This window comes from Cynocephalus volans, chromosome 7, assembly GCF_027409185.1.
Source record: "Cynocephalus volans isolate mCynVol1 chromosome 7, mCynVol1.pri, whole genome shotgun sequence".
NCBI lineage: Eukaryota > Metazoa > Chordata > Mammalia > Dermoptera > Cynocephalidae > Cynocephalus > Cynocephalus volans.
The window spans coordinates 134,799,828-134,825,045 of NC_084466.1; the positions used below are offsets into that span (position 1 = coordinate 134,799,828).

General features: G+C 51.1%; 1 protein-coding gene across 3 annotated transcripts in view; it reads right to left on the minus strand.

The window, feature by feature from the left end:
• Positions 1-3,999: 3,999 nt before the first annotated feature.
• The window catches only part of COL17A1 (collagen type XVII alpha 1 chain), a 49,449-nt gene continuing 28,230 nt past the window's right edge, over positions 4,000-25,218 (minus strand). For 2 of the 3 annotated variants that reach the window (XM_063101861.1, XM_063101859.1), the window contains 33 exons: positions 24,878-24,940; positions 24,177-24,212; positions 23,520-23,573; positions 23,318-23,353; positions 22,777-22,812; positions 22,089-22,151; positions 21,008-21,043; positions 20,683-20,754; positions 19,782-19,808; positions 18,792-18,827; positions 16,874-16,909; positions 16,527-16,607; positions 15,108-15,143; positions 14,492-14,569; positions 13,594-13,647; positions 13,414-13,455; positions 13,178-13,225; positions 12,549-12,608; positions 11,841-11,873; positions 11,685-11,750; positions 11,318-11,368; positions 10,671-10,793; positions 9,977-10,114; positions 9,420-9,488; positions 8,884-9,024; positions 8,267-8,356; positions 8,058-8,168; positions 7,411-7,557; positions 6,826-7,167; positions 6,119-6,256; positions 5,822-5,884; positions 5,575-5,655; positions 4,000-5,201 (listed from right to left, as the gene is read on the minus strand). In XM_063101861.1, the coding sequence (XP_062957931.1) occupies positions 5,146-5,201; positions 5,575-5,655; positions 5,822-5,884; positions 6,119-6,256; positions 6,826-7,167; positions 7,411-7,557; positions 8,058-8,168; positions 8,267-8,356; positions 8,884-9,024; positions 9,420-9,488; positions 9,977-10,114; positions 10,671-10,793; positions 11,318-11,368; positions 11,685-11,750; positions 11,841-11,873; positions 12,549-12,608; positions 13,178-13,225; positions 13,414-13,455; positions 13,594-13,647; positions 14,492-14,569; positions 15,108-15,143; positions 16,527-16,607; positions 16,874-16,909; positions 18,792-18,827; positions 19,782-19,808; positions 20,683-20,754; positions 21,008-21,043; positions 22,089-22,151; positions 22,777-22,812; positions 23,318-23,353; positions 23,520-23,573; positions 24,177-24,212; positions 24,878-24,940 (2,543 nt within the window). In that variant the 3' untranslated portion in view covers positions 4,000-5,145. The remainder of the gene's footprint in view (positions 5,202-5,574; positions 5,656-5,821; positions 5,885-6,118; positions 6,257-6,825; positions 7,168-7,410; positions 7,558-8,057; positions 8,169-8,266; positions 8,357-8,883; positions 9,025-9,419; positions 9,489-9,976; positions 10,115-10,670; positions 10,794-11,317; positions 11,369-11,684; positions 11,751-11,840; positions 11,874-12,548; positions 12,609-13,177; positions 13,226-13,413; positions 13,456-13,593; positions 13,648-14,491; positions 14,570-15,107; positions 15,144-16,526; positions 16,608-16,873; positions 16,910-18,791; positions 18,828-19,781; positions 19,809-20,682; positions 20,755-21,007; positions 21,044-22,088; positions 22,152-22,776; positions 22,813-23,317; positions 23,354-23,519; positions 23,574-24,176; positions 24,213-24,877; positions 24,941-25,218) is intronic. The other variant, XM_063101860.1, reaches the window with a different exon arrangement.

The window sequence follows — 25,218 nt, forward strand, 5'->3', positions numbered from 1 at the left end:
TTTATGCAAACATCAGAAATGACTTTTTGTTGTCTTGAAATTAGGTTACTTACATTTGGTTTTATTTTGTTTCATGTTTAAATTATTTACTTTGATTTGAATGGGAAAATCCTGAAACCTTTATCCTGTGGTTGCTGATATGTATAATTATTAATGAAATGTTCACTCATAGTCCCTTTTGAGGCTTAGAATTTCAACGTGTCAGGTCAAACAGTATTATAAACTGTACTTTGGTGTGTGAGACAGCACATTTTTAAGTGATGCCTGCCATTTGCAACCTGTTCTCCTAAGAGTGCTAGGTACCAAATTGTAAAAGTTTGTTCTTAATTATCTTACTTTTGAGGCTGGTGAAAAACTTAAATGTAATTTTGTGGGAACACTGATTCTTGTTAAGAAAATGTAAATGTCTATAGCACTTTCTTGCAGTTAATTTGATAACTTTGGATGTTGAACCTTATATTGTCAGTGGTTTAGATGATTTAAAAATGCATGTGTGATTTTAATTTTGTAATGGTTTTGACAAGCATAATTTACTTGTACAACTTTGTAGGTAGCCTTAACTTCTGGCCAAGTTTGTTTTTTATATAAATATATATACATATATATATTATGTATGGTTGTAAATTCATATACTTATCACATGAATGTGTTACTGTATACAAAACTCTTTTAATGCTTTATTTTCAAATGCTGGGTTGAAAGATGTTTTGAAAGCCTTTTAAAATATATATCTTTATAAAGTAATATTCAGGATGATGATGGAAACTGTTTATATTGTTATGATAAAAATGACAGTATAACGTTGCCCAGTGTATTTAATGATTTATTTGAAGAGGGAGAGGGGAGGAAGGTGCTCATGCCACTTTCTCCTTTGAAATTTTCAGTTTTCTTTCTTTTTAAAAATAAATACTTCAGGCAGTGAACATTTCTTCAGTATCACTTAAATGATACCTTGTGTGCTAAATAGTTTGTGGCATATAATTAATTTGGTCTGAATATTTGATTCCTTCTGTTCCTTTCAAGTTGACACTCAGAGTATTGAATGGAGGAGAGAGTCTCAGAGTAGAGTGGTTGATGCTCTGGGTAAGTTTATTAGCAACTCTTGTAACCTCCTTTAAAACTGCCTTTGATTCAGTGTTCATGCTTTGGTTCTCCTTCAAATATGACTGTATTCATGTAGGTTCAGGACTATACGATGATACATATGTAGGGGTGAAACACTTACTTTAATACTTAAAGTTATATAAATATTTTCTTTTTTTTTTTTTTGTCGTTTTTTCGTGACCGGCACTCAGCCAGTGAGTGCACCGATCAGTCCTATATGGGATCCGAACCCGCGGCGGGAGCGTCGCAGCGCTCCCAGCGCAGCACTCTACCAAGTGCGCCACGGGCTCGGCCCTATATAAATATTTTCAAAAAGTGTTTTGTTAAAGAGTATGATGTTCGTACCCATACCTGCCCACCTCTTGTTGGGCCCTATGTTCAAATAGATGATAGTGATCTTTCTTTCTTGCGTAAAGTGTAGGCAGGGACACAGACTTCTCTGGAATCTAAGAGAACAGGGAGATCCATTCCTGATGTGCTGGTTTTGCTGCTGTGGCAGAATGTGCCATGAAATGCATAAAAGAAATTCTCCACATGTGCACCCTAGTCAGTCATCTCCCCTCTCTTCCCTGAGTGCTGTGAACACAACAGCCCCCCACACTTCCTAGAGCCTCGGGGTACCAGGCTGCCTTTCCTAGTCCTGTCAATCTGTAGGGTATGAATTGCTGAATTAGCTGCTATCCTATATGGAGTCACATTAAGCTTTTTCTTATCCTTTTCTATGGGGAAGCTGTAGGGTGGGTAAGGAGGAAAGTTAGAGTGTTTTACTGCTTTTACTTTGCTGAAAATCTTAGAACCTTCCTGTGACAGGATACAGCAAATCATAATTCAATAACAAACCAGAACCAAAGCTACCTCCAAGTAGTATTTCCTCAAGCACAAAGCTCTCAGGCATATGAGACCCACTTAAAGTGGAGGGTCTCTGATTTCTTGAGCATCTGTGAGTTTCAGAAGTGACTATTTTTTGTACTCTTCTAGTTCCCCTGTAACTACACACTTTCTCCCATTCCACACTGTGCTTAAATGACAAAGACTCTTCTGAGAAGCCAAATTCTGTCAAATTATTAGCTAAAACCTAGAACTGAAGTGGAAGAAGAGAGTTCCAGTTCTAATAGTCTTTTGGCTAAATAAATCAATTCTGGGAAATGGTCTTTTATAGGAAATGGGATGCTATTTTAAATGCTCTTCTTAAGTTGAAGACACAGCAGTTAATGCCTCTGTTGTTGCTATTCTGTGTCAGACATGGTTTTGATAAAGCTTTAAAATTTCTGCTACTAAGCTTTGGGATAGAGTGTTTTACCCATTTGAAATGTTGGCTGCAGCTTTTTGTGATCCTTCTCTGATTTGCAGTGTAATAAGTTCACAAGCTAAATTTTCAGAAATAATTTTGTTTCAGATTGTGCCTCTTGTCTATTTGGGAGCAACATGTCTTTTCAATCATGGGATTGACAAGTGAAAAATAAAGTTATTTCTTAATCTATTTTGAGAAGCAGTCTTTTATTGAGAATCTTTGAAACTAAGTTTTCCTGTACGACAACACTTTGCAGCTTTTTTTGGTCACAGTTTTATTTTAAAACTTGCTGTCCTTCAGGTCCTTTGACCCTTCCAGACTTATTCGTGTTCCTAGCTTTCTGTATTCTGCACCCCTGCCTCCATGTAGTTTTTACTGGTAATTTGATGGGGGTTTCTTTCAGCGTGCAAGTCCCTCCTTTGGGAGGTGCTTAAAATATTTCCATTGACATGTTTATGTACACATTTTTTATTTCCTTTTTTCCCTTTGGGATGGATTATTTTTCTCACCAAGCATTTGCAAATCATATGACCTCACTTCTAAAATAACCTCTTTTCGTCATCGATATACAAGATTCAGTAGACACTAGGCAGCATCATTTGGCAAGTGTTCAGCTTGGCTGGAGGGAGGCAGAGCATGTCATTTTCTAGTCTAGGGGCATTGTGCACTATTGAGCTCATTCTTGACCTTTTTTTTTTTTTTTTTAATGAAACAAAAGAGGCTCAGATCCATTGCCATCCAGCTGAGGACATAGCTCATCTCTGTCCATCCTCTGTCTGAGTTTTGTCCAGAGAAGGTAGCAAGTTTGGACTTTTACCCTATCGCACTTGGGTGTAGAACTCTGTGGGGACTTAGTAAGGTAAATCTAGTAATGAGAGAAAAACTCCTAAGTCTGATGATTAACAAAGGTAAGAATCATTGTTAAAGGGGGTGTAATACTTAAGCCCCTGAAGCTACTTTGAACAAAAGTAAAAGCTACTATTAAAAAGTAAAAGTAAGTTCAGCGTTAGGATGAATTCTTCTGAAAAAATATTATTACAGTGGCACATTGCGTTCATTCATTATACACAATAGTAAATTTTCACTATACAATAGAACTTAAGTTGTTTGAAACTCTGAAGGCTGTATGAGCTCATTTAAAAAACCTCCCATATTGGTTCCTATTCAGGTAGATATCAGGATATAATAAAGGAGGCAAAAAGACCATGTGGAGTGTTTGGTGCTTGACTGGTTGTTGCTGCTAGCAGTTGTTTGACATAGTGGAACTAAATGGTGGGTTTTTTTCTAGGGTTAATATGTGAGATACTCAGGAGAGACCAAATGGAAAATAAACTAGTCTTCTAGAAGAGTAGAGATGTAGAAGTAGACTTAACTTAATCCCACTTGAAATTATCCAGCAATTGAGAGTCACAGTTTGCAACAAATTCACAAGTTGACCAAGTATGCCTGTTCTGAATTTGAGTGTCTGATTTTGCTATGCATTTATTTGGGGCATTAGATATTTGTACATTTTTAACAGGAGTTTTGATATTTCATGTATTACTTGCCTTACAATCATAATTCTTTTGCCCCAGAGTAAATCACTACATTAATTGCAAACAATCTTGCTTAATTGTTGAATATGTGTTTATTTCATGTAAATTATGCTTAGGGAAAACCTTCAGATGCTTTATAACATGCCCAGATTGAGATAATAGTTGCAGATAAAGGTCTCCCTTTAAAGATTTCAGTGATTCAGTGCCGGAAGCTGTGTCCCAAAATACAACCAGTTTTGTTTTCTAGTGTTTGTAATAAGTAGCATTAGAGTAAGACCCAATTAACCCAGAACATTTTTCTTTCTCTTTCTCTCTCTCTCTCCTCCTCTCCCTCTCTCTCTCCTTTTTCTTTCTTTTGCCAGGTGGATCACATTAAACATGATATTAAAAAAGAAAAAAAAACTTTAATTGGAAATTTTACAGTTGAAAAGACTTTTTATCTTATAGACCACATACAAATGTTTTTAGACATTGAAAAGTGCTTAAAAACCAACTTTGCCCAGTGCCCAGTCCCATATGCCATTTTCTAAATGCAGAGCAGAGGGTGGCATCTCGAGCTGAAGCCAGCTCAGTGTAGCATATCTATAAACACTAGCATGGACCTATGGATACAGGTCACAGCTACAAACTTTCTAAGCAAGTGGGAATATGGTATGCATATATAATACAATAACTATTAGAAAACTTCTCACCTCCTCCAGGGGAAGTGAATTTATTTTTTCAGTTGCAAGAGTCACTGCTTAGCTAACTCTTCTGTGACTAGAGAATGAAGAGTGAACAGGAAAGGAAGCAACTGATAGCCTTGCAGCAGTAACCAGCACCCCCCACCCCATCATGTGTCATCTTCAGGAAGGCACACTGTCCCTGTCTTCCATTGTCTGGGCTCATTTTTAGACAAAGCTCTAAGACTCCTGAGCTGACTTCTACGTAACTCACTTTCCTAGGTTGGGGCTAGTGTTAAAGAAGCCAAAGAACTCAGATCTGTGTAGCAGAGGTCAGTCTCATTCTAACACTGCAACTACCCTTAAAGTCCACCCAGTGAAGCTGTTTCAGGTTGTATATCTTTGACTGAATTCTGTGTATATATTTTGTTCAGACTTGTGACAAGTGTTGCTAATTGACTATTTGCCTATGCTGTCTCAGCAAAGAGAATTTGACTTAAGTGCCGTACACCTTGCAAGCACTGGTCCAGGAGGCTATTGTGCCAAGGCTAGCTCATGGCTTGGTGGCAATACTTCTTCTCCTTCTCCGGCCAACGTAGACTTGGTCACCTGAAAGTTAGAAGATGAGTGGGAAGTTAAAAAATATCTTGTGGTCTATGGGGACCTTAACTTGGGCAATTATGGCAACTGTAACTACTGCAAAGATGGTTTCAAAGATTAAATCTTTTGTAAGACTATCAATTTATTTAAATCGTTTACCCTATTCATTACCAGATTGTTTCTCCTTTTCCTCCCTGTTTTGGCACTCTCTTTCTTCCTAGCTGTCCATGTGATGGTTATGCAAGTTATGTTCTTGGCTGCATCTGCCTTTAGTAATTGCCATTTGCCTGAATTTCCCTGGCTTGCTCTGGAGCAAGTCACCAGTTTCTCCCTCAAGCACCAGCCTTCCAACACTCCAGAACCTGCAGCAGCTAACGCTTACCTTTGTCTCCTTTTTCTCCCTTGTGCCCTCGAGGGCCAGGTGGCCCAGGATGACCTGGTGGTCCGGCAGGGCCCCTGTCACCTAGAGAGACAGATGGGGGCATGACAATAATGCATGGGTGCAGGGACTAAAGGAGAAAGCTGAAGGTATGCACAGGTACCCAAGTAGCACCAGCAAGGGAGCTACTTTTCAGCAAGAGGTTGTTTGCACATAGGATCCTGGTGGCTATTTCCCTGCCACCACTTACCTTTGGGTCCTGGGTTGCCCACGTCTCCCTTCTGCCCAGGGGGTCCTGGAATAGCTCCATGAACTGCAAGGGGGAAAAAATTGCCCTGAAGTCTGGGAGGTAGAGTAATTTGTTCAAAGTAAAACAGATAGTGATGGAGTTTGAGCTTGTAAGAGGAAACGAAGTTTCGAATGTATCCGATTTTCAGCCTCTAAGGTGTTAATGACTGGGTTTTTTTCATATGGCATCTATGAAGCAGGCCCCATGTGAGACAATGCAGCAAATTAGGTGCTGGGAAAGCAACTGGGATGCCCTTACTTCGGAAGAAGTCCACGAGGTCCTCGGTCACGTTGCTGTAGGCAGAGAAGACCTTGCTGATGCCGGGGGGCCCCTGGGGCCCAGGCAGGCCTGGTGGACCCTGGACAGTGTAGGCCATACCTTGCAGTAGGCCTTGACCTGTAAAACACAAGAGCGTGTGTGCACGGAGTAGGAACTGCTCTGCAGCAGTACAGTGCCCTGTGATCGACTTAATTCCTGAAGCAATTAAACTAGACTAAGCTGCAGCTAGGGAAAAGCCCTGCCGACTTCCTTCATATTCCTGTGTGAGCGGCACAGGTCTCTTCCTGCTGTGGACATTTGTCAAAGGCTTTTTGACTCCATAACTAAGCTGATAAGCTACAGAGAGAAAGGACCTCTTAGCCAAAATCCTCCCCTCAGCCCCACCAGAAAACCGTCACGGTCATAATGAGTCTTCTGAGACCTAGAAAAGGTTAGGTGCTGGGAAAGCAAAGTACCAAGACCCCAGCATGCTCTGTTCCCTGCAGCTTAGGGTCCAGTTCTGGGGCCGCTTGAGCTGAGCTGGTTGAGAATTAGGATTTCTGTCTTCAGTCCCCGCCCATCTGATTCCAAATTGCTGTCCTCACCGCTTGGATGCTCCAAAAACAAGAGGGCCAGTCCCTGGAGCCTAGAATTCTAGATGCTCACCTGCCTTTCCCTGCAGCACCAAGCCCGAGGTCCCTACTTACGCTGCAAGCTCTCCGACACCCGAACAGCCAGCTTGTTGTAGTCCAGATCTGTAGCAAAGCCATCGCCACCGTACATGCCACCTTCTGCTGCTGCCCCATAGCCTCCACCTGGGCCAACGTCAGTGCCATAGGGGCCCCCGTCTCCTGTGGCTGCACCAAAGGCTCCCCCTTCGCCCAGGGAAGAGCTGTAGGACGTGCCCCGTCTGACAGATGAGCTGTGTGAGGAGGAGCTGCTGCCCCGGCTGTAGGAGCCATCCACTGACACCAGGCGGCTGCCACCAGGCGGTCCTTGTGGCCCAGGAGGCCCCGGTGGGCCGACGATGAAGCTGCGCACATCAGGACCTATGGGTGGGAAGCCTCATGACCAGAGAGAAAGACTCAGGAGTCATGGGTCTCTCTCAGGGTCTCGATGCCCCTTAGCAACCAGAAGTGGACCTTGGGGACCTTGTACACGACTGGGAGAATGATGGGGAGGAAGGAAACTGGGCTGTCCCCACTAGTGGCTCTCGTGTACATGGCCCCACGACATTTAAGCACCTTGCTGCCCCACTTCCAGGGAAAAGCGAGCCTGGCAGGGGCACCTACTTGTGAGGTAGCTAATCAGCTCGCTCCGGAAGCTGTCGCTGTTTTCAGCCGCATAGGTTGCCAGAGCTCCTGAGACACCTGGGGGCCCTCGAGGACCTGGGGGACCAGGAGGACCCGGAGGGCCTGGGATGGATGACAAGCCAGCAGCTGAGCAGGGGGAAGAGCAAGAGAAAGGTCAGGAGGCATGCTGCAGACACCGAATCCCCAGCCTGGGCTTGGGGCCCCCCAGGCTGGGCCTCCTGGGGGAGGGAGGAGGGGACAACAGGAGGCCCAGAGCCTGCCCGCTTCCTGGCATCAGCCGGCAGTGGCTGCTCCTAGGCCGGCCGTCCACCGTGCGCTGAGCCTCCTCAACTCAGCTGCCATCCGCTCCTCCTGGCCCCTCCGCCTGGGCCCAACCACAGCCGGCTCACGGCTTCTCCAAGCGCTACGCTTGGGAGCATCGTCTCTCCCCACTCCCCGCTGCCAAGGCTGGAGGCACCTCACGAGCCGGCTGGCCCTCTCCGGGGCCCCAGGGCCCAGGCCTGTACATGCTCTAGGATGTGCAGACTGGTGAGTTGGCTGTCTGTGTCTGCCCTTGTAAAACCCACAGGAGCCCCAGGGCCAGGCTGCGGCCCTCTGCCCTCCTTGTCCCCACTCCCCAGCCCTACTATTTAGGTACGATGAAATGTCCTCCACGCTGATGCTGGACCATGCACTGCCTGGGATGCCTGGTGGCCCTGGGGGGCCTGGAGGTCCAACGATGCCTCGGAATTCAGACCCTGAGACATGGAGGAAAGCAAGGAGGTAGTCACGGCCTGGGCCAGAGGCTCCGCTTCCACCCCAAACCTCATGGACAGTTGTCCCTACTCAGCCTTACCTTGGAGCAAGGAGAGGAGCTCCTCATAGGATGTTCCTGGCAAGCCAGGGGGGCCGGGGGGGCCAGGAAGTCCAATGCTGATCCCAGAACCTGGGGAACAAGGTCCCAAGTTGTGATGGATTTAGGCCAGGCAGGAGAGGGCAGATGGAAACACCCCGTCAGAGAGGAGGTCAGACACATTAGCGATTTGGGCAGAAGTGAGGTCTGAGAAAGGGCAAAGAGAGGGGTGGCAGGAAGGGAGGGGTGGCCAGGAGCAACACAGAGACACGCTCCTGGGCGACGACTCCAAGGGAGGGCATCTCTCAGCCCCTGAGAAGAGCACAGGTCAGAAGGTGTCCACACGCTCCATCCTGCTGCTGGGTGTGTGTGTGAGAGACAGAGTCCCTTGCGAACTCCATGCAGGGCAGTGCCCAAGACACTCATTTTGGCGTCCTTGACCATGCTCCTCTACTTGCTCTGGGGTCACAGGTTTGAAGAGCTCTGGACATCGCTTGCCCTGCTGGGTTTGGTGCAGCCTGGCAGGAGGGGTCCATGGGGCCATCTCAGGGATGTTTGGCACCTGTATCATCTCCTGACTGCCCAGCCTGCAGAACACAGGCCAGGAGGAAGGCACTCACTTGACATGTAGCTGACAATGCGATTGCTCAGCTCTGTGTAGTCCAAAGACGTGAGGGACACATCTCCACTGGCTCCTGGTGGCCCTGGCGGACCCCGAGGGCCCATCAGGTACTGGCGCAGGTACTGTCGCACGTCATCCCCTGGAAAGGAGAGGGTGCATTAGCAGGGACCCACCCAGGCCACAGGGTCCCACACCACTGCCAGCCCCAGCCTGGCTCCCCTGCATGGACTGGCTCTAGGGGACACTCGTGAGATCTGGGCTCTCAGACCCCCACTGACCAGCAGGAACTCAGCGAGCTTCCAGGTACCTGAAGGGGCACATGCCTGCTTGCTGGCATCAGGGGCGGGGGGAGATGTGCCGCCCGCTTTCCGGGCAGTTTGCTGACCCAGAAATCAGGTGCGGGTGGTTCCTGTCCCATAGGACTGCCTCCCATCTGTAGCCCTCACCAGGCACACACGAGACAATGTCCCTGACAAGTGAGGTCAGGAGGGAGCCCGGATGGTCCCACCTTCCAGCCCACCACCGGCGACTCACGCTGTAGCACAGCCAGGAGGTCTTCAGAAGAGATGGCGGTGGAGGACAGGCCGACGTTGTACCCCGCAGCTGCCAGGAAGAAGACCTCAGGTTACCTGCTTGTCTGGTCCTGACGCAATGCCCACATTGTTCCAGAATCTGAAAGAGCTGGTCAACTGGTTGTTTCTCTTTGGGGGAAGGGAGTGAATGGGGGCATTACAAGGCTGATTTGAAAGCATGGAAAGGTCAACAGTTTTTTTTGTGAGAAATGCAGTTTGTTTTCGAGAATATGCTTTAGCCTAACTCCTGTCAGATACCACCAACCTGAAGGATCTGTTTTCATGAACAGATAAGAAGTGAGAATAATTAGGGTCACACGATCTCTGCACAGCTCTACAGAGTGGCCTCGGTGCTTAATCTGAGCAAACTCTTGCTGAGGTGTACCCCAGGGGCCTGGTTACCATGAATGCAGAATTAAACTTCACACTTGGGAGAAGCACGCAGCAAACAGCAAGGTGAGAGGCGGGGCTCTGGGACAAAAGCGGGCGGGAGGCCGCAGGCCCCGGGTGGGGGCTTACACTGTAAGTAGCTCACGACGTGGCTTGCCAGCTCTGAATAGTCGAAAGTCTCGCCCAAGAAGGTGGTGACAGGCCCAGGGGGACCAGGTGGGCCCGGGGGACCCTGGACTCCAGACAGATAAGACCTAATACTGTCACCTGCCAACAAAGGAATAAAGCAAAGTCAAGGTTGTCTCCTAGAGGGCATGTCTTCCTCACAGAGGTGACCTGAAGCACATGGTAAAATACCTGCCTCACCCGACACACAGGCCCAAGCAGGGAGCCTAGACTCCCTTTGTCACAGATGGGGAAACTGAGGCAGAGGCCTGTGCTGGGTCAGATGGTCAGTAAAGGGTGTGGACCAACCAGACTCCAGTCAGCCACACTTTTGACCAATGTCCCACATGCAGGGGTGAGGCGGGGTGAGCACACACGTGGAAGTGTGTGTGAGCGTGCATGCGGATGAGTGTGTGCGTATGGGAGCCTGCAGGCGGGGCGAGGAGGAGGCTGTGTGTGAGCAGGCGTGAGTAGGCAGGTGTCGGGGAGCATGCCAACCTTGGGCCTGGTGCCAGGGGTGGGGACCTGGGCCTGGCCGTGCAGACTGCTCCCCTGACCTGCACACATACACATGTACACACATGTGCACACGTGTGAACACGCACTCTCTCCCGCTGCCCTCCTCCGACCCCAAGGTTTGGGGTGGCCGGCCACTCACTCTGCATGTATTCTGAGATGTACTGCTGAATATCCAGGCCGGAGCTGCTGATGGAGCCTGGAGGCCCAGGGGGCCCGGGTGGGCCTGGCGGGCCTGGCATGTACATGGTGCTTGAAGATCCCCCTACAGGAAAGAGAAAGCGTCCTGATTTGGTTTCTCCATCCTAGGGTCAAAGAGGGGCCAGGCATTGTTTCCACACTTGGGGGACGGAGAGTCTCAGTGGGAGAAATAGGACAGTGGCAAAGAGAAGGGTCCCCAAGAGAGAGCAGAGGAGTGCCTGCGGCAGCCATTATGCAAGGGGCACAGAAATGGGGGCTGTCCCAAGCCAACCCCTTCCTTCAGCAGCCTGCCCTCTGCCTCACACAGTCTCTCTCTGCTCTGAACACCCACGGCACCCAGGGGCTGCTCTGTCCATCACTCGCCATCCACCTTGTCGGTTATCTTTCCATATGCACGGGTCCTCCCGCCCGGCCCCACCAACTTGTAACCTCCTTAGAGGCAGCTCATAGATCCAAGCCCGTGGAGAAACTACCCAATCAATACTGAATCACAGATAAATAAATGAATGAATAAATCAACATCCTCAGTGGAATGACCAGCCTTTCTTAATGAAGGGGAGAAGAACTTTGGTCATCTTTGTTTCTTACCTCGAGAGGGACCACCAGGAATGCCAGGAGCCCCTGGGACACCAGGATCACCTGGAATCCAAAGCGAGAAGCCCTGTTTGCATCACCCCCTCCAGGAAGCCTTCCCTGGTTAAGCCCAACCACATTCTTAGTGTGGGGCCCAACAATTGTCCTATGTCTCTTAGGCTCATTTCTGCAGTGATACCACAAGCTCCCCGTGGGCAGAGACAGGTCTCCATGTCCTTGTCCCTTTCTCCCCCTGCCTCTCCTTTCTTCAGCCTCTTCTTTCTTGCAGGCCTTTGGAACCGACAAGTGCTCGCTGCCTCCTACCCAGGCTCTGGGCATTGGGAGCCAGACTCCCACTCCTCACCACCTCCTTGGCTGTCACCTTTGGGTCCCTGAGGGCCGGGTGGGCCTGGTGGTCCCTGCAGATTGAGTCCGAGAGAACTGGACCCTGGAAGCCAATAACACACACAGTGCAGTCAGCCAGGCTGGGAGAGGTACTGGTCAGAGCCAGGATGGGGTGGGGTGGCTCAGCACTTACCTGAGGTTGAGAAGCCTGGGAGGCCTCGTTCGCCTGAGGACACACCAAGAAGGACAGTCAGTCTCACTTTCCTCCCCTCCAGAGGCTCTCTGAGACCCATAACTGCTGGGCTGTATCACCCTTTGAGCTGTACCTGGAGCTGCCACCCACTCACAGACACCCCCAGTAGAAGCACACACACCCCCTGCAGTCCACACATGCAAATAAATACTCAACTGTGCACAGACACACACTCGGATCCACCCTTGTTCATGTGGACCAAGTGCATCTCCAATAGGCCCTAAGCTCCTGGAAGGTCAGCTGATGCCACCCCCGCCCCACTTCAGCTTTTGTTGGATGCCAGCTCTACTGTACCCTGGTGTCCTCAGGGGCCTGGGTGACCTGAGGGAAGGAGGCAGAGCCTGTGAGACATGTTCCAACCAGGTGTTGTGGCTTACATGGGCCCGTGGAGGAAGGGATTGGGGCTCCAGGGTTGGAGCAGACATAGAACTTGGGGCTCCTTGTGCCTCTCCTTCCACCAGGCCAGTGCAGGGGCAGGAATTCTTTGTAGAGTTTTCAACCACTCAGACTTCCCCCAGCCCCACCCCATGCTCCAGGCTGCTGAGCTCTGCCCCAGCTCATCTAGCCTCATCCAAACTCTCCTGGCTGCCAGGTGGGTAAGCAGGTGACACATATTGGCTCCTGGGTTCCTTGAGATGCTGTTCTCACCTTGGTCTCCCTTGGGGCCAGGGGGGCCAGGAGGGCCTGGGGGTCCGGAGAAGAAGGTTTCTGCAGAGGAAAGAAATAGTTTGAGCATGGACATAGTGATGTTTGTGAGAGAGAAGCACCTAGCACAGAATCTGGTACACTGTAGATGCTCAATCGATAGTTGTTGGATGGATGGGTGGATGGATGGATGGGTGGATGGATGAATAGGTAGACGGGTGGGTGATGGATAGATTTTCCACTGGGTGCAAGTTCTGGCCTAATGTTTGCTCTAAAGTTATTTCCGTAAATTTCTATGTTGTACTGTCAACATTTATCTCGTGACATGTTCAGGTATGTATCTTGCCTACTTTATCAGACGTGGGCTACCCGAGCATAGACACTAGGTCTCCCCAGTTAGTCCAGAAGCTCCCCAAGGGCAGAGCTGGCTCCCTCCCTCAGGCTAGGCTTCCAAGGTGGTCAAGTTGCCATGGTTTTTTCTCCCACGAGCAGCAAGTAGCAGGAAGATCACATACACATGCCCCCAGTGGAAGGTCAGAAGGAGGAAGCATGGTGAGTGGGTCAGGAAGGCCACAGGCTGTGACCACAGCACGTACCAGTGCTAGGGTTGAGGTGGAGACTCCATACATTACCTGAGTTGAAAGATCCTGGTGGGCCTGGTGGGCCTGGCAAGCCTTCCCCTAGATAAGAGAAGCCCCAAGACTTAATAGTGCCAAGAGGGGTGCCAGGAGCCCTCTGTCCAGGAGGAGGAGGCAGGGATGCTCTTTCCTAAGAGCTGGTCCAAGGGGCCTGGGCTTTGGGTCCCACTGTCGCCCACCATACCTTCTTCCTTCCCCTCTCACCTCCCAGCAGGGAGCTTGGGTCTCACCTGGTGGGCCTCGGGGTCCTGGGGGGCCTGGAATGGAAGGCCCTGCAGAAGAGAGTGGGGAGGAGGCAGTGCTGAACTCAGGGGGCTGATCTTGCTCTGGGAGCAGGGGCTTCCTTACCTTGCCTTGAGTCCCTTGTCCCCCAAGACTCCCCACCTTCCAGAGATCCCTGAGGTGCTCACCTGGTGGCCCACGTGGCCCAGGTGGGCCTGGGGGACCTCGTAAGTCAAGACCTTCTGTGGAGAGAAGACAGAAGTGAGCTGTCATGGGCTGTTCTTTGTTTGTCATGCTCCTCCCCTCCCCCCAGGGCCAGCAGTCCCAGGCCTCCAGGCTACACTCACGCCCCAAGGCCAGCCCTGAGCTATGGCACAGGACCTCCAGGACTCCATCTGCTAAGGGTGCCCCTAGCTCAGAGGCAGGGTGGGCTGCAGTCACACTCGCTGACAGCTATGTATATGGGTAGGTACATGGAGTGAGGGGTAAGAACTTGGCTTCAGTGTCAGCCTGAGTTCAAATCCCTGCTCTGACACAGCTGACTGGTGGCTTCGGGCAAGTTCTCTACCTCTTTCAGCCTCAGTTTCCTCCTCTGTAAATCAGAGTTAATAAGACCTACATCACAGGGGTGCTGTGATGACTCAGGGAAATACCGCTGAATCCTAAGCCCCTATCACAATGTGGGCACACAGTGACTGCAGCTCCAGGTTGGCTATCTTCTCTGCTGTTCAGCATTCCAGCTGTCCATGGGAGGCCCAGGAGCATCTCCACCTGGGCTGTCTAAAGGAGGGCCGGGGCCTGTGGCTGAGCACCCATGGATCCCGGTCATTGCTCTTTGAGTGGGGCCAGCGAAACTCCCTTTCAAAGCCCAGGCTGACCCTGGTTCTCCTGGAATCCCGGAACCTCTCTGACAGCTGCCCAGCCCCAGTGACTCACCCTCCCACCCCATACAACCCCCTGCTGTTCCTTCTCGGCAGAGGACCTGGTCATCCACACACTGGGGCCAGTGGATGACTCATGGTACAGCTGCCATTTCTTCCCCTCCCACCCCCAGCGTCACCTGCCCTGGGGAATGGTGGCACTCACGGGTGGAGAGGAGCTCGGCGATGGAACTGCTAGTACCAAGGAATGATTCACCAGCAAGTCCTCGCTCCCCTCTCGGGCCTGTGGGGAAGGCACAGAGTTAGGGTGATCGCTGCCTGGAGTGGGCCCAGGTGCCAGGTGAGGAGCGGGCTGAGCAGGGGGCGGGGCCCAGAGGAGAGTGGGCGGGGCCAGGGCATCGACTGCAGGCCTGTGTGCGGCCAAAACACCCTGGGAGGAACTGGGAGTGCTTTTCCTAAGCCTGGCTGTTTTTTGGAATTTGGACAAATCGCTGGACAGTGGCATGACTGCTAGGGTCTGGTCACAAGGGGCCTGAGGACTGTGAAAATAACCAAGCTCGACCTGGACTAGGGGGCCAAAGAACCTCAATCTCCCTGTCTTGAGGACCTACCGTCTCAAACATGGAAGGGGGCGAGAGGGAGGGTCTCCTCCAGCAGCTGAGGCCTTGCGAGGCCCCTGGTGAAGAGCCCTGGAGACCCCTCTCCTCCCATTCCAAAACACACGTCTCCCACTTCATCTAAAGTACAGGGGCCCAAGTCCACCCAGGGAAGAAAGTCCTGCCTGAGCCCACAGTCCTGCGTTCTCTTGGCGTGTGACATACCTTGCTGTCCCGGGAGACCAGCTGGGCCGGCAGGGCCTGGAAGTGAGGTTGGGGAAGAAAAGGCTAAATCAGACCTCTAGGGTCACAGGAAGAAGTGAAGGAAGGGCAGGCACCTGGGCACACTCACGATGTCCTCACAAGGTGACCAACTGTGACCCAAAGAGGTCAGTTCGCTTATTTGAGTCTAATAAGCAATTTGAGACCAGCCCCATGGTCCACCTCTGTGAGAATGTTTCTGACAGGTCCTGGGACCTGGGGGCGGCAGGGCTGTCCTCTCTGATGCTCTTCTTCAATGGTTGGGGACTTTCTCCTGCCTGGTGTCCTCCCTGTCACTGGAGCTTGTCAGGAGGGAAGGCTAGTACATACTTGCATCGGTTGTGTTAAGTCACGTACTTCATTTGTACATAAAAATTTGTAATAATTAAAAAATATGCAAAACAATATAGCAGATATTTTAGAAAAAATGGAGAAAAATCACCCATACTTCTTTAAGTTATGAGAATTTTGTTTGATTTCCTTCCAGCATTTTTTTTGCATCTTGTAAAAATATAGTTGCAGTCACAGAGCACACATTATTATCTCCTGCTCTTTTCAATACCGCTGTTATCGCCTAACAACTTTTTTCTTTTTTTTAGTTTTATTTTATTTTGTCAATATAAAGTGTGGTTGATTATTGTGGCCCATCACCGAAACCTCCCTCCCTCCTCCCTGTCCCCCCTCCCTCCCAACAAACTTCTTTCTGTTTACTTGTCTTATCAACTTCAAGGAATTGTGATTATTGTGTGTTCTCCCCCCACCCCCCAGGTTGTTTGTGTATTTATTTATTTATTTTTAGCTCCCACAAATAAGTGAGAACATGTGATATTTCTCTTTCTGTGCCTGACTTGTTTCGCTTCATATAATTCTCTCTAAGTCCATCCATGTCTAACAACTTTTTTCAAAAGTTTTCATATTTTCATAACGATCCCATCACTGTTTGACGATATGGGGAAATTTTCTCCTAACAAATTCTTAGTATTTTTGTCGCCCTTGATGCGTATTATCAAATTGTTTTCCAAGAAGAAACAAAAGGCACGAGGGCCAAGTGTTCTGACCGGCTGCAGGCTCTGAAGGCAGAATGATCTGGACCGAATCCTTGCCCTGCTGCTTATTGGCTGTGTGGCCTTAGGCGAGTCATTGCCAGGGCTGAGCCTCAGCTTCCCTATCTGTAAATGCTGAGACAAGCTTCAGCCTCCTGTGCTGTGAGGTGGGCTAACTGACCTACCTCACTGGCCCAGAATGCAAGAGTTTGGCTTCTCGGGCCCCCCTTCCTCTTTTCTGGATCGTGCCCTGGGTTCCAGGATTTGAGTGAATGTGGCTAGAATCAAATGCAACCAGGGCCTGATGCTGATTTGAGGCAAAGCAAGAAAATGGACTTACCTGGGGCACCTGGAGGTCCTGGCGGTCCCAAGGCTCCAGGAGGTCCTGGGGGGCCTGGAACAGTGACTGTCGAGGACCCCTCTGAAAAAAGAAGGCATGTGGAACACTGAGCCCCAGTGTTCTCTCTCAGAGGTGCTGGGACCCCAACTAGGCTGGTGTTCTTCCTCTCATCACCCCTAAACTCCCCTCCTTCCCTGGCTGCTGAGACAGAGCTCACTGCCACACCTGCCACAGCCCCGTGCCTGCAGACTGGTGCTTCTTGGAGGACATCAGGCAGAACCAGGGCAGGTGCCCCGTACATGAGAGATGAAGACACCAGAAGGAGGGTCCCTCCTGGACCTGCTTACCTGAAGTCACGATCTTGCCTGGAGCTCCCGGTTCACCTGGGAGGGGAGGAAAGGAGGAGAGTGGGTGTTACAAAGGTCAATTAGTGGCTCAATAAATCATTTTCAAGGCTTCTGATTGCATTTGAGCCCCACTTCTGGGCCTCTCACCCTCATGTTAATGAACTGGAGGGGAGTGTATAGGGTGCATTAGGCACCGATCTCTCAGCGGGAGCCCCTGGAGGCCGGGTGTCAATTTCACTCAGAGCAGGGGCTTCATTTGAAGACGCGGGAAAGTCTGCCTGTCAGTGAGGCCGGAATGAATCTGACTTGAGAGTCACTCACGTTCCCACATTCCACCTTCTCTTCCTGGGAATTGTCTTAGGTGGGAAAATTACCCGAAGTTCAAAAGACAGAGGCGGTGAGCCCAGGCGGTGGACAGGGTTCCCAGAGCACTCCTCAGAAACCCAGTTCCCCGGGTTGTTAAGAGTAACAAGGCTGTGCAGAAGTAACAGGGGGCTCCATGGCTGGTAAGTCTGGGAAATCCTGAGTTACATAAAGGTTAACAGACCTCTTTTCTGCTTTGGGTCTCAGAGCATTGAAATGCAAATGTACGTGGAGGACTTCCAAGAAGAGGATAGCTGATTTACACGTTCCCCAGAATTACTGACCACCGGATGCATCTTTTGGAACTGGCAATTCAAGGCCTTATATGGGGAAACTAAATGTGTGGAGTAGGAGAGGAAAAGCCCCTCCACTGGGATTTCTTTACAGACCTCTGTTTTCATTTCCCAAGGTCTGTGAGCAATGAAATCATTCCTACAGTAAAAGGCTGGTATTGATTTCCCCTTAGGGGAAGCAGAGGGATGGTCTCTGCTTGCTGTCCTCCAGCTGGGGGTCAAGGCCAGGATGGGAGAGAGCACTCGCGTTTGTTTTGTGAGAACACAATCAAATATTAGCGAGGGTTTTAGTTATCCTCAGACAGGAAGTCAGGGGCCCCTGAGAAGGGTAGGGTTTCTGGTATCCCCAGGGATCCTCAAAGTTATGAGTCTCTTACTAAAGGTACCATCCATCCATGAACAGATCTGTGGACCCAGAGACTTGTCTGGCTCAGATGTATGAACTCAGTCATCATTATTTTGGAGTTACACTTATTTGTCCTGAAAGAATGCTTTTGCCCAATCAGTCTTTGGAAATAGTTTCTGGAAAGTAGCTATTTTATTTCTAGGGTCCCACTGAGGGTGACAGTGACTGTTCATGATAGAGCATACTCCACGGAGAGTCTGGGTTCAGGAGCGTGTGGTCACAGGGACAGAAAGAGAAAGACTGTCCTGAGCACTGTACATCCTGGGTTGCTCAGGGCTGGGGTCTGGAGGGCAGAGCCGGACAAGAGTTCCATGTACTCAGGTCACCACATTGCCCTGGTCAGACTCCTGAGGATTATTTCCCCTCTTAGTGCTTTGACTTTGCCCTCTTAGTACATCTTAGCACTCCTCTCTGCCTGTATTAAAGCCGCCTCTCAGGAAGAATCCGGTATACCTAATCACACCTAGGCCTTGTGAATGACAAGGCCAAAGGTGTTTCCTGTCCGGGGGAAGTCAAGGACCAATCCTAGGCAAGGGGGTGAAGCACTGACAGGGGCATTTCAGAGGCAAACTAGGGATGGAAACGCTTTGGGGAGGGCAGCACCCTTCCAGATCTTCCTGCAATGAACGCTGGGAGACATGAAGGTGAGGCACAGGTTTGTGCGGCGGAGAGGTGAGTGGGGCAGGGCCCTCAGTATGAATACCTGGGCTCCCAACCTCACAGCCTTCCGCTGGAGCCACTAGATGCCACTGTTGATCCAGGCTCTGGCCAGACAGGGCCTCCCTCCTGCCGATCCCGCCCCAGTTCAAACATGGCTAGTGAATGCAAAGAGCATCCCATTTGGAAAATCACTTACCTTTAGTCCCTGGTCGGCCAGGTGTGCCAGGAAGTCCTGATGTGATTGGAAACAAGTCAGTCAGGATAAAGAGGGCAACTCCAGACCCCATGGGTAGTGACTAGCACTCAGTCACTCAGCGATGCTGCAACCCCTGATTGAAACTCTGAGACCCATCGGCTTCCTCTACACTTTAGCCCAGCAGCCCCCAGGGCAGCCTCCTGCTCTGACTCTTCCCTCCCTGGGAAATGGGGCAACAGCTAAGCTTGAGGCAGGCAGAGGCCCAGGACACAGCTTAGGGGGACTCCAGTCCCTCTGTGTCATGAGCCACATGGAGCCTGCAAAGCAGCCACTGTCCCACCTCTGTCCTGAAGGGTGGGGACTGGGCTTCCTGACTCCCATGCAGCACTATCTTGCCTTTAGCTACTGAATTCTTCACCTGAGAGCGTTCAAAGCATGTCACTGAGTTTAACTTTTGGGGGGCCACTACCTGATTTAATTTCAAACCTTTGCCCCATTTCCTTTAGGAAATGAAAGTTTCTCAAACTCAAATGGGTGCATACTTGTCCAATGATAGGACAGGCTTTACCACTGAGGTTGTCTCAGAGAAACTGGGCCCTCCCACACTAGCATGACGCCCACTTGCTACTGTGCCAGTGGGGAGTGTGGCTTCTGTGGGGCTGATGGGTCTACTGACCAGCAGGAGCTCCCCTGTGGGCTCAGAGCCCACTCCTGGGGATTCCTGCACCACAGGGGAACAGGGCACTGGCAGACAGAATCGGCACATGATCTAACCTCTACCAGAATGGCATTCTAGATTTTCTGTGAGTATTTTTCCTTCCAAAGATGCTTCTCAAGATTCGCAGTGACTGGACCCGAGCCCTTGTTTGCTGGGGGAATTGGAGGAGGGGTGGAAACTCTCAGGTGACTGGAGGGAAAGCACTAGATGAATGGCTGTCCCAGGAAGAGGTGGCAGGTGGCATTTGGAGGTGGGGTGACCTGATGACTCACCCTGAGGTCCTTGGGGTCCTGTGAGACCTACAGAAAATGAGACAAAGAAGGAAGAATTGAAGGGTTAAGGGTGATCTCTGAGGAGCCCACCACCCTCACCTGCAGGAGCAGGTGGACGTGGCAGCGGAGGGGTCGGTGGGTGCAGGGGACAAGTCCCACATGGGGCAGCCCGACCCCAGGGTTCTCCCAGTACTGGATGGATAGCAGTTCTTTAGGCTTTGCAGTGAAGTGACCCTGTGCTCCATCGGGCCTATCTGGGTTCATAGACACTTCCAGAATCTGAGGAGAACCACAAACCAAGAACGCTCACCCCTCATGGACCTAAAATGCTGTCCAGGCCCCTCCCTGTGGCTCCTATCTGTGCCCAGCCAAAGGAGACAGAGCCACCTGCCCTCAGGGTCCCCTGATTAACACGTTCTTGGCTGGTTTTTATGTGTTCTTCCTCCAGCCCTGAGTCTAGCTCTCGCCTGGCCTTGGTGGAGACTCTAACAAAGTCTTTTCTCCTTGGACTGGTGGGCAATGGTGAGGGTCCCAGTACAGCCCCAGGGGAGGAAGACAGGAGGGGAAGGCCAGAGGAACAAGATACTGAAGTGACGTTCAAGTCTGCAATTTTAAGAGTCCTTGCCCCTTTCTAGAACTCGTTGCTTTCAGCCATTAATCCCTCTCTTCCAAATTGCCAAACTTGGTAACCTGGAGGTGGCAGGGCCCATAGCCACTACACATAGCACAACTTAACAGTTGTGGCAGTTCCTTCCCGAGCTGCTGCAGGAGGGTGGGTAAGGCACATGCAGGTGCACTCATGCACACTCGCACACACACATGCACACAGCCATACACACACCCACCCCCACGCCTGCACACACACCAAACAGGACCAAGGCTCCTGTCCCTGCTCTGTTACCTGGCTTTCCTGGTTCTCCAGAAGGTCCTTGTGGGCCACGGATTCCAGGCATCCCTGTGAGACCTTGTTCACCTAGACAGAGCATGACCAGGGCAGAACGGTTTTCCTCTTAGGAAAGCTGAACTGCCAGTCTGAGCTGATGGTTTCTGGGGGTTCTCCTGACCAACTTGCTGGCATGTGGAAAGCAGAAGGGGAACAAGAAGTGGACCTAGCAAGTTCCATGTGCTCTGGACCCCTCTGGCATTATGACTAAGGGGTCTGAGGCTGCATGCCGGGTGTGGGCAGGGCAGGTGGCAAGTGTGAGGACAGCAGATCAGTGACCAACCTCTCAGGCCTTGTTGTCCATCGGGGCCAGCAGGGCCTGGTGAAGCAGAAGCAAAGGCCATCAGTTCTCCCAGAGCTTTTTCTGTGACTCCCGCTGTCCCCTGTCTCACCAGCCTGGAAGCTGCGTCTCCCGGGGGAGCCCATGCAGCCCTGTCACCACTACACCCTGGGGATCTGTGTCCTGCCTCCCTCCGTTATTGTCTGTCTTCCTTCTGAGAATTGCTCAGCCGCTCCCTGTCATCCTCCAAGAGCTCGGATGTCACTAAGTGTCTTACTTACTTGAAGTACTGGGAGTCAATGTCCTCCTCATTCTTGTCTCCTCTGCTCCAGGCATTATCCTAACCTCTATCCAAAGTGCTGCCCTCCCGGGACCCTGTGTTGCCCTTTCCCACCTCTTTGTCTTTCCTCATTCGTGTTGTTGTCTCTGTATGGACAGAGTTTTCCAAGGTGGTCATGATCAAAACCTTCCTAACTTTTTAGGACCTGAAATGCCACCTGCACCATCCTTCTGGTTGGAAGAAATCACTCCTGCTATATCCTCATAGCACCCCGCACCTTTCGTGGCTCTTGTCACCTCATGCAAGCTTTATCTCCCCTTGAGGGTGCCCTGCATACAGTCAGTGCTTACTAACAGCTGGTTAAATGAGTGAGAGTGAGGACGCACCCTCTGAAGGCTCTTGGCCAGCTTCCACGTCCTGGCTGGTAGCCCCTTAGGAAGGGGCAGTAAAAGGGTGAAAACCTGGGGCTGGCTGCGTGACTAGCCTGGGGTTGGAACACCAGTGGTTCCAAAGGACCTCAACACTTGTCTGTCCTCCCCACGGGACCAGGGAGCTTGCTGGCAGCAGCCAAGGTGGATGGGCCCTGTCCTGCCAAGCTTCCCAGAGTGTGAGAAACCCAGACACCTGCAGTTCTCTGAGCCCCACGAGGGATGCCCAGTCCCAGAAACTGCCCATAAAGGGTGACTCTACCAGTGGGAGGGTGAGTTAGAGAGCAGGAGACGCCAGCTCTAGAAGGATCTCTCCAGGCCATGATGCCCACTCAAGGGAGGTAGACACACTGCATCGTTCCTTTGGGACACTTACCCATTGCTCCTTTAGCCCCAGGCTCGCCCACGGCTCCAGGCAAACCTCTCATGCCAGGCTCGCCTGCAAAGGACAAAGGACTAGCTGGTTGGAGGCTTGCGAGCCATGCGTGCTTTGACAATGGCAGCATGCTTCCACCTCCTCCCTGCCTCTGACCAGGCCTGCCCCCTCCCCAGCCACAGGAGGTTGGGGATGCAGCTTCTGCTTTGATTCCAAGGTCAGGGCCACCTGGTTCCCTTGGGCAGCAGGCACTGACCCAGAAACCATGCCTGATTTGAAGGGGCACATGTATGAGTCTTATGTCTTCGGAAACAGAAAGCTCCGCTCTTTTTAATCATGCCAGCTGGCAGGAGGTAGCAGCTGACATGGTTCAAGTGGTGCAAACTTTCTGCCTCTTTGGGAAGAGCTTGATTTTCCCAACCAGATTCCCTAAAAGAATCAGAGACAGCCCTAAACTCTCCTTCCTGCCCCATGCATTTACTGTTTGGACTGTACACTTGATGTTTCCTTATCCTCCACTCAGGGCTTGATTTTATCTTGTCTTGTGCTTTTTCTAGGTTGCAAGTTCCCTGAAGGTTTTTAGACAGAGATTCTGTCTCACACTTCTGTATGTTTCTCTACCTCCAGTGACCGATAGATTTACAAAAAGTCAAGAATGGATTGAAGTAGTTTCCTGTGTAGGACTGACCTGTGAGGCCGCGGGGTCCTTTCTCGCCCTGGTCACCTAGAACAGATATGGGGAAGGGGAGGAAGTGTCAGTGTGAGCGAGAAAAACAATTGCCCGAGGGACAGGGACCCTGGGCAGCAGGATCGTTCACAGCGAATGTGTAAGCTCGTGTTGGCAGAATGCAGCCAGAGGAGCACGTCCTACCTCTCGCAGGGTCAGGCCTCCCCCAAAACTGGCCCTAGCCCCTGCATTGTGCAAATGGGTGATGTGGGCACAAGATGGGCAGAGTAGGGGACAGACACTTGGCAATGCTACATTCACATCACCCCGAGGACCACTCAACCAAAGTGATGTGATGTTGCTGCTTTGTTTCCCCCTTTTGTGCCTCAGTTTCCCTATCTGAGAGGATGGACAAGAGTGAGCTCTTAGATCCCTTTCTCAGTCCCAGGGCCTGGCAGCCAGAGTCTTGTGCATCCTCAGACCCCATGGTGGGGGTCACATCTTGGTTTCTAGGAGCTGGGCAGACTCCAGTCATGATGGAGCAGCAGTGGGAACAACATACCTTTCGGTCCTGGTGGTCCCATAGGTCCTTTGTCACCTGGAAAGGAAATGGCCACCTTGGTGAAAAGAGCCCTGCAAGGGATGACCAGGAGGGGGCAATGCTTGTCTCTGAAGACAGGCTGCCCCCATCCTGTCATGTGTACATGCTGGGGGTCGTGTCCATCGGACCCTCCCAGTCCCTCCAGATCTCCCCACAAGCTTACCTTTGACACCAGGGAGTCCCACTTCACCTCGGAGCCCTTGTAGACCTACAGAACCTGCCCAGCAGAGGAAACCATGCAGGTGGGTGAGTGTCCCCAGCTTTGGTAGGGACAGACACTCAGATACATGCACCACACAAGTGTGCAAACACACATGCACGCACACACGCACACACACACCCTAAAATAAAAGTTAAGAGCTTCTTTCCACGTACTCCTCCCCATTTCCTTGCTAAATTATCCTGGCCCAAGCTCCTTGCCTCTGCCGATCACCAGGCCCTGGACATTAGAACATCTTGTAGGACCGTGGCAGAGACATTGGCTGCACTGGAGAGTCTCAAGACAGCAGGATGGGCTCTGTGGTACATGGGGATGAGGCAGGGGCAGGCTCTAGCTCAGATGAAGGCAGGATGGGAACTTCCTATTGCTGAAGCTGCTTGAGGGTCTCAGGCCCCAAGCCAGGTCAGATTGGATCTGGACAGGACCCATGGGGTACCCAACCTCTGCCGTGGGGACACACACGCATGGACTTGAGTAGTGTGTCTCCAGGGGGCTCTCTTCATACTTGCTGCTTTTGCTTTAAAAATGTTTGCTTTTCCTTTTAACATCCCTTTCTTGGCCCCAGAAATAGCACCTAGTTACAGAAGACGGCTTACTGACCTGGGGTGCCCCGGGGACCTGGAGAGCCACTGGAACCTGAGAAGGAGAGGAAACAATTAGCAGAGGGATCCCCAGGTGAAGGGAAGGTGGCGGTGGGGGGAGCTTATGTGCAGGTGTGGGCTGCGCATGTGCACGTTGCCCACACAGTGTGGGTTCTTGCCAGGACCCCAAGTTAGTGGGTCCAGGAGTGACCCCCTGCAATGTGCTCCTTAGGGAGGAGGCTACAGCTGACGGGATCAGGAGACCCTTCGCTCCTCTCTGGTCACAGTGAGACATGTGGGCTGGGGCAGCAGTGAGGTGAGAGGTGACCAGATGGGCATCAAATGGTGCAAAGGGGCCCTCCTCCCTGGGTTGTCCAGACACTTTGCTTTCAAAGTGTGCCTCTGGATCTCAGTCAGTGGAGGAAATGGTCTGACTTCCAATGTTCTGTGTGATCCACCTGCCCGCTCAGGCATCACACATCAGGGTCATTGAAGAGAGGTGGAAACATGGTCCCAATCCCCCAGCACAAAGCCAAAGTTACAGCCTCATTCTGACCCCCAGGGACTCCTTTGTAGGGGATGCTCCCTGGACCCGCTGCCCCCACGCAGGCCTCGGGCAGTGGGGTCAGGCCAGCTGGGGTCTCAGGGCCTGCTCCTCTACCCTCCATCCTGGAAGTGGCCCCCTCCTTTCCTTGGATTCCATGCGGGCACTTGACTTACCTTTGGGACCCACGGAACCTGGGACACCAGGTGGGCCCTGAGGGCCTGGTTCACCAACAGCCCCTGAGGACACACAGAGGATGAGCACTTGGAGAGAGCCCCCCAGCTGGCTGTTGCCCAGCCCACGGTGACATTTGGAGAGGACGCCTCCCACCCTGCCAGGGGTCTCTGATTTATTTGCCACCTCTGTGAGGCCACTAATCAACAAAACGCCTCCAGTTTCTTCCCCCAGAGCCTTTATATTCCATGAAGTCTGGCACCTAGTAGGTGCTTAATAAATGTTGATTGTCTGGTTGAGCAATATTTTTAAGAGAAGACGAAACTCAAAATAAAGCTTCTTG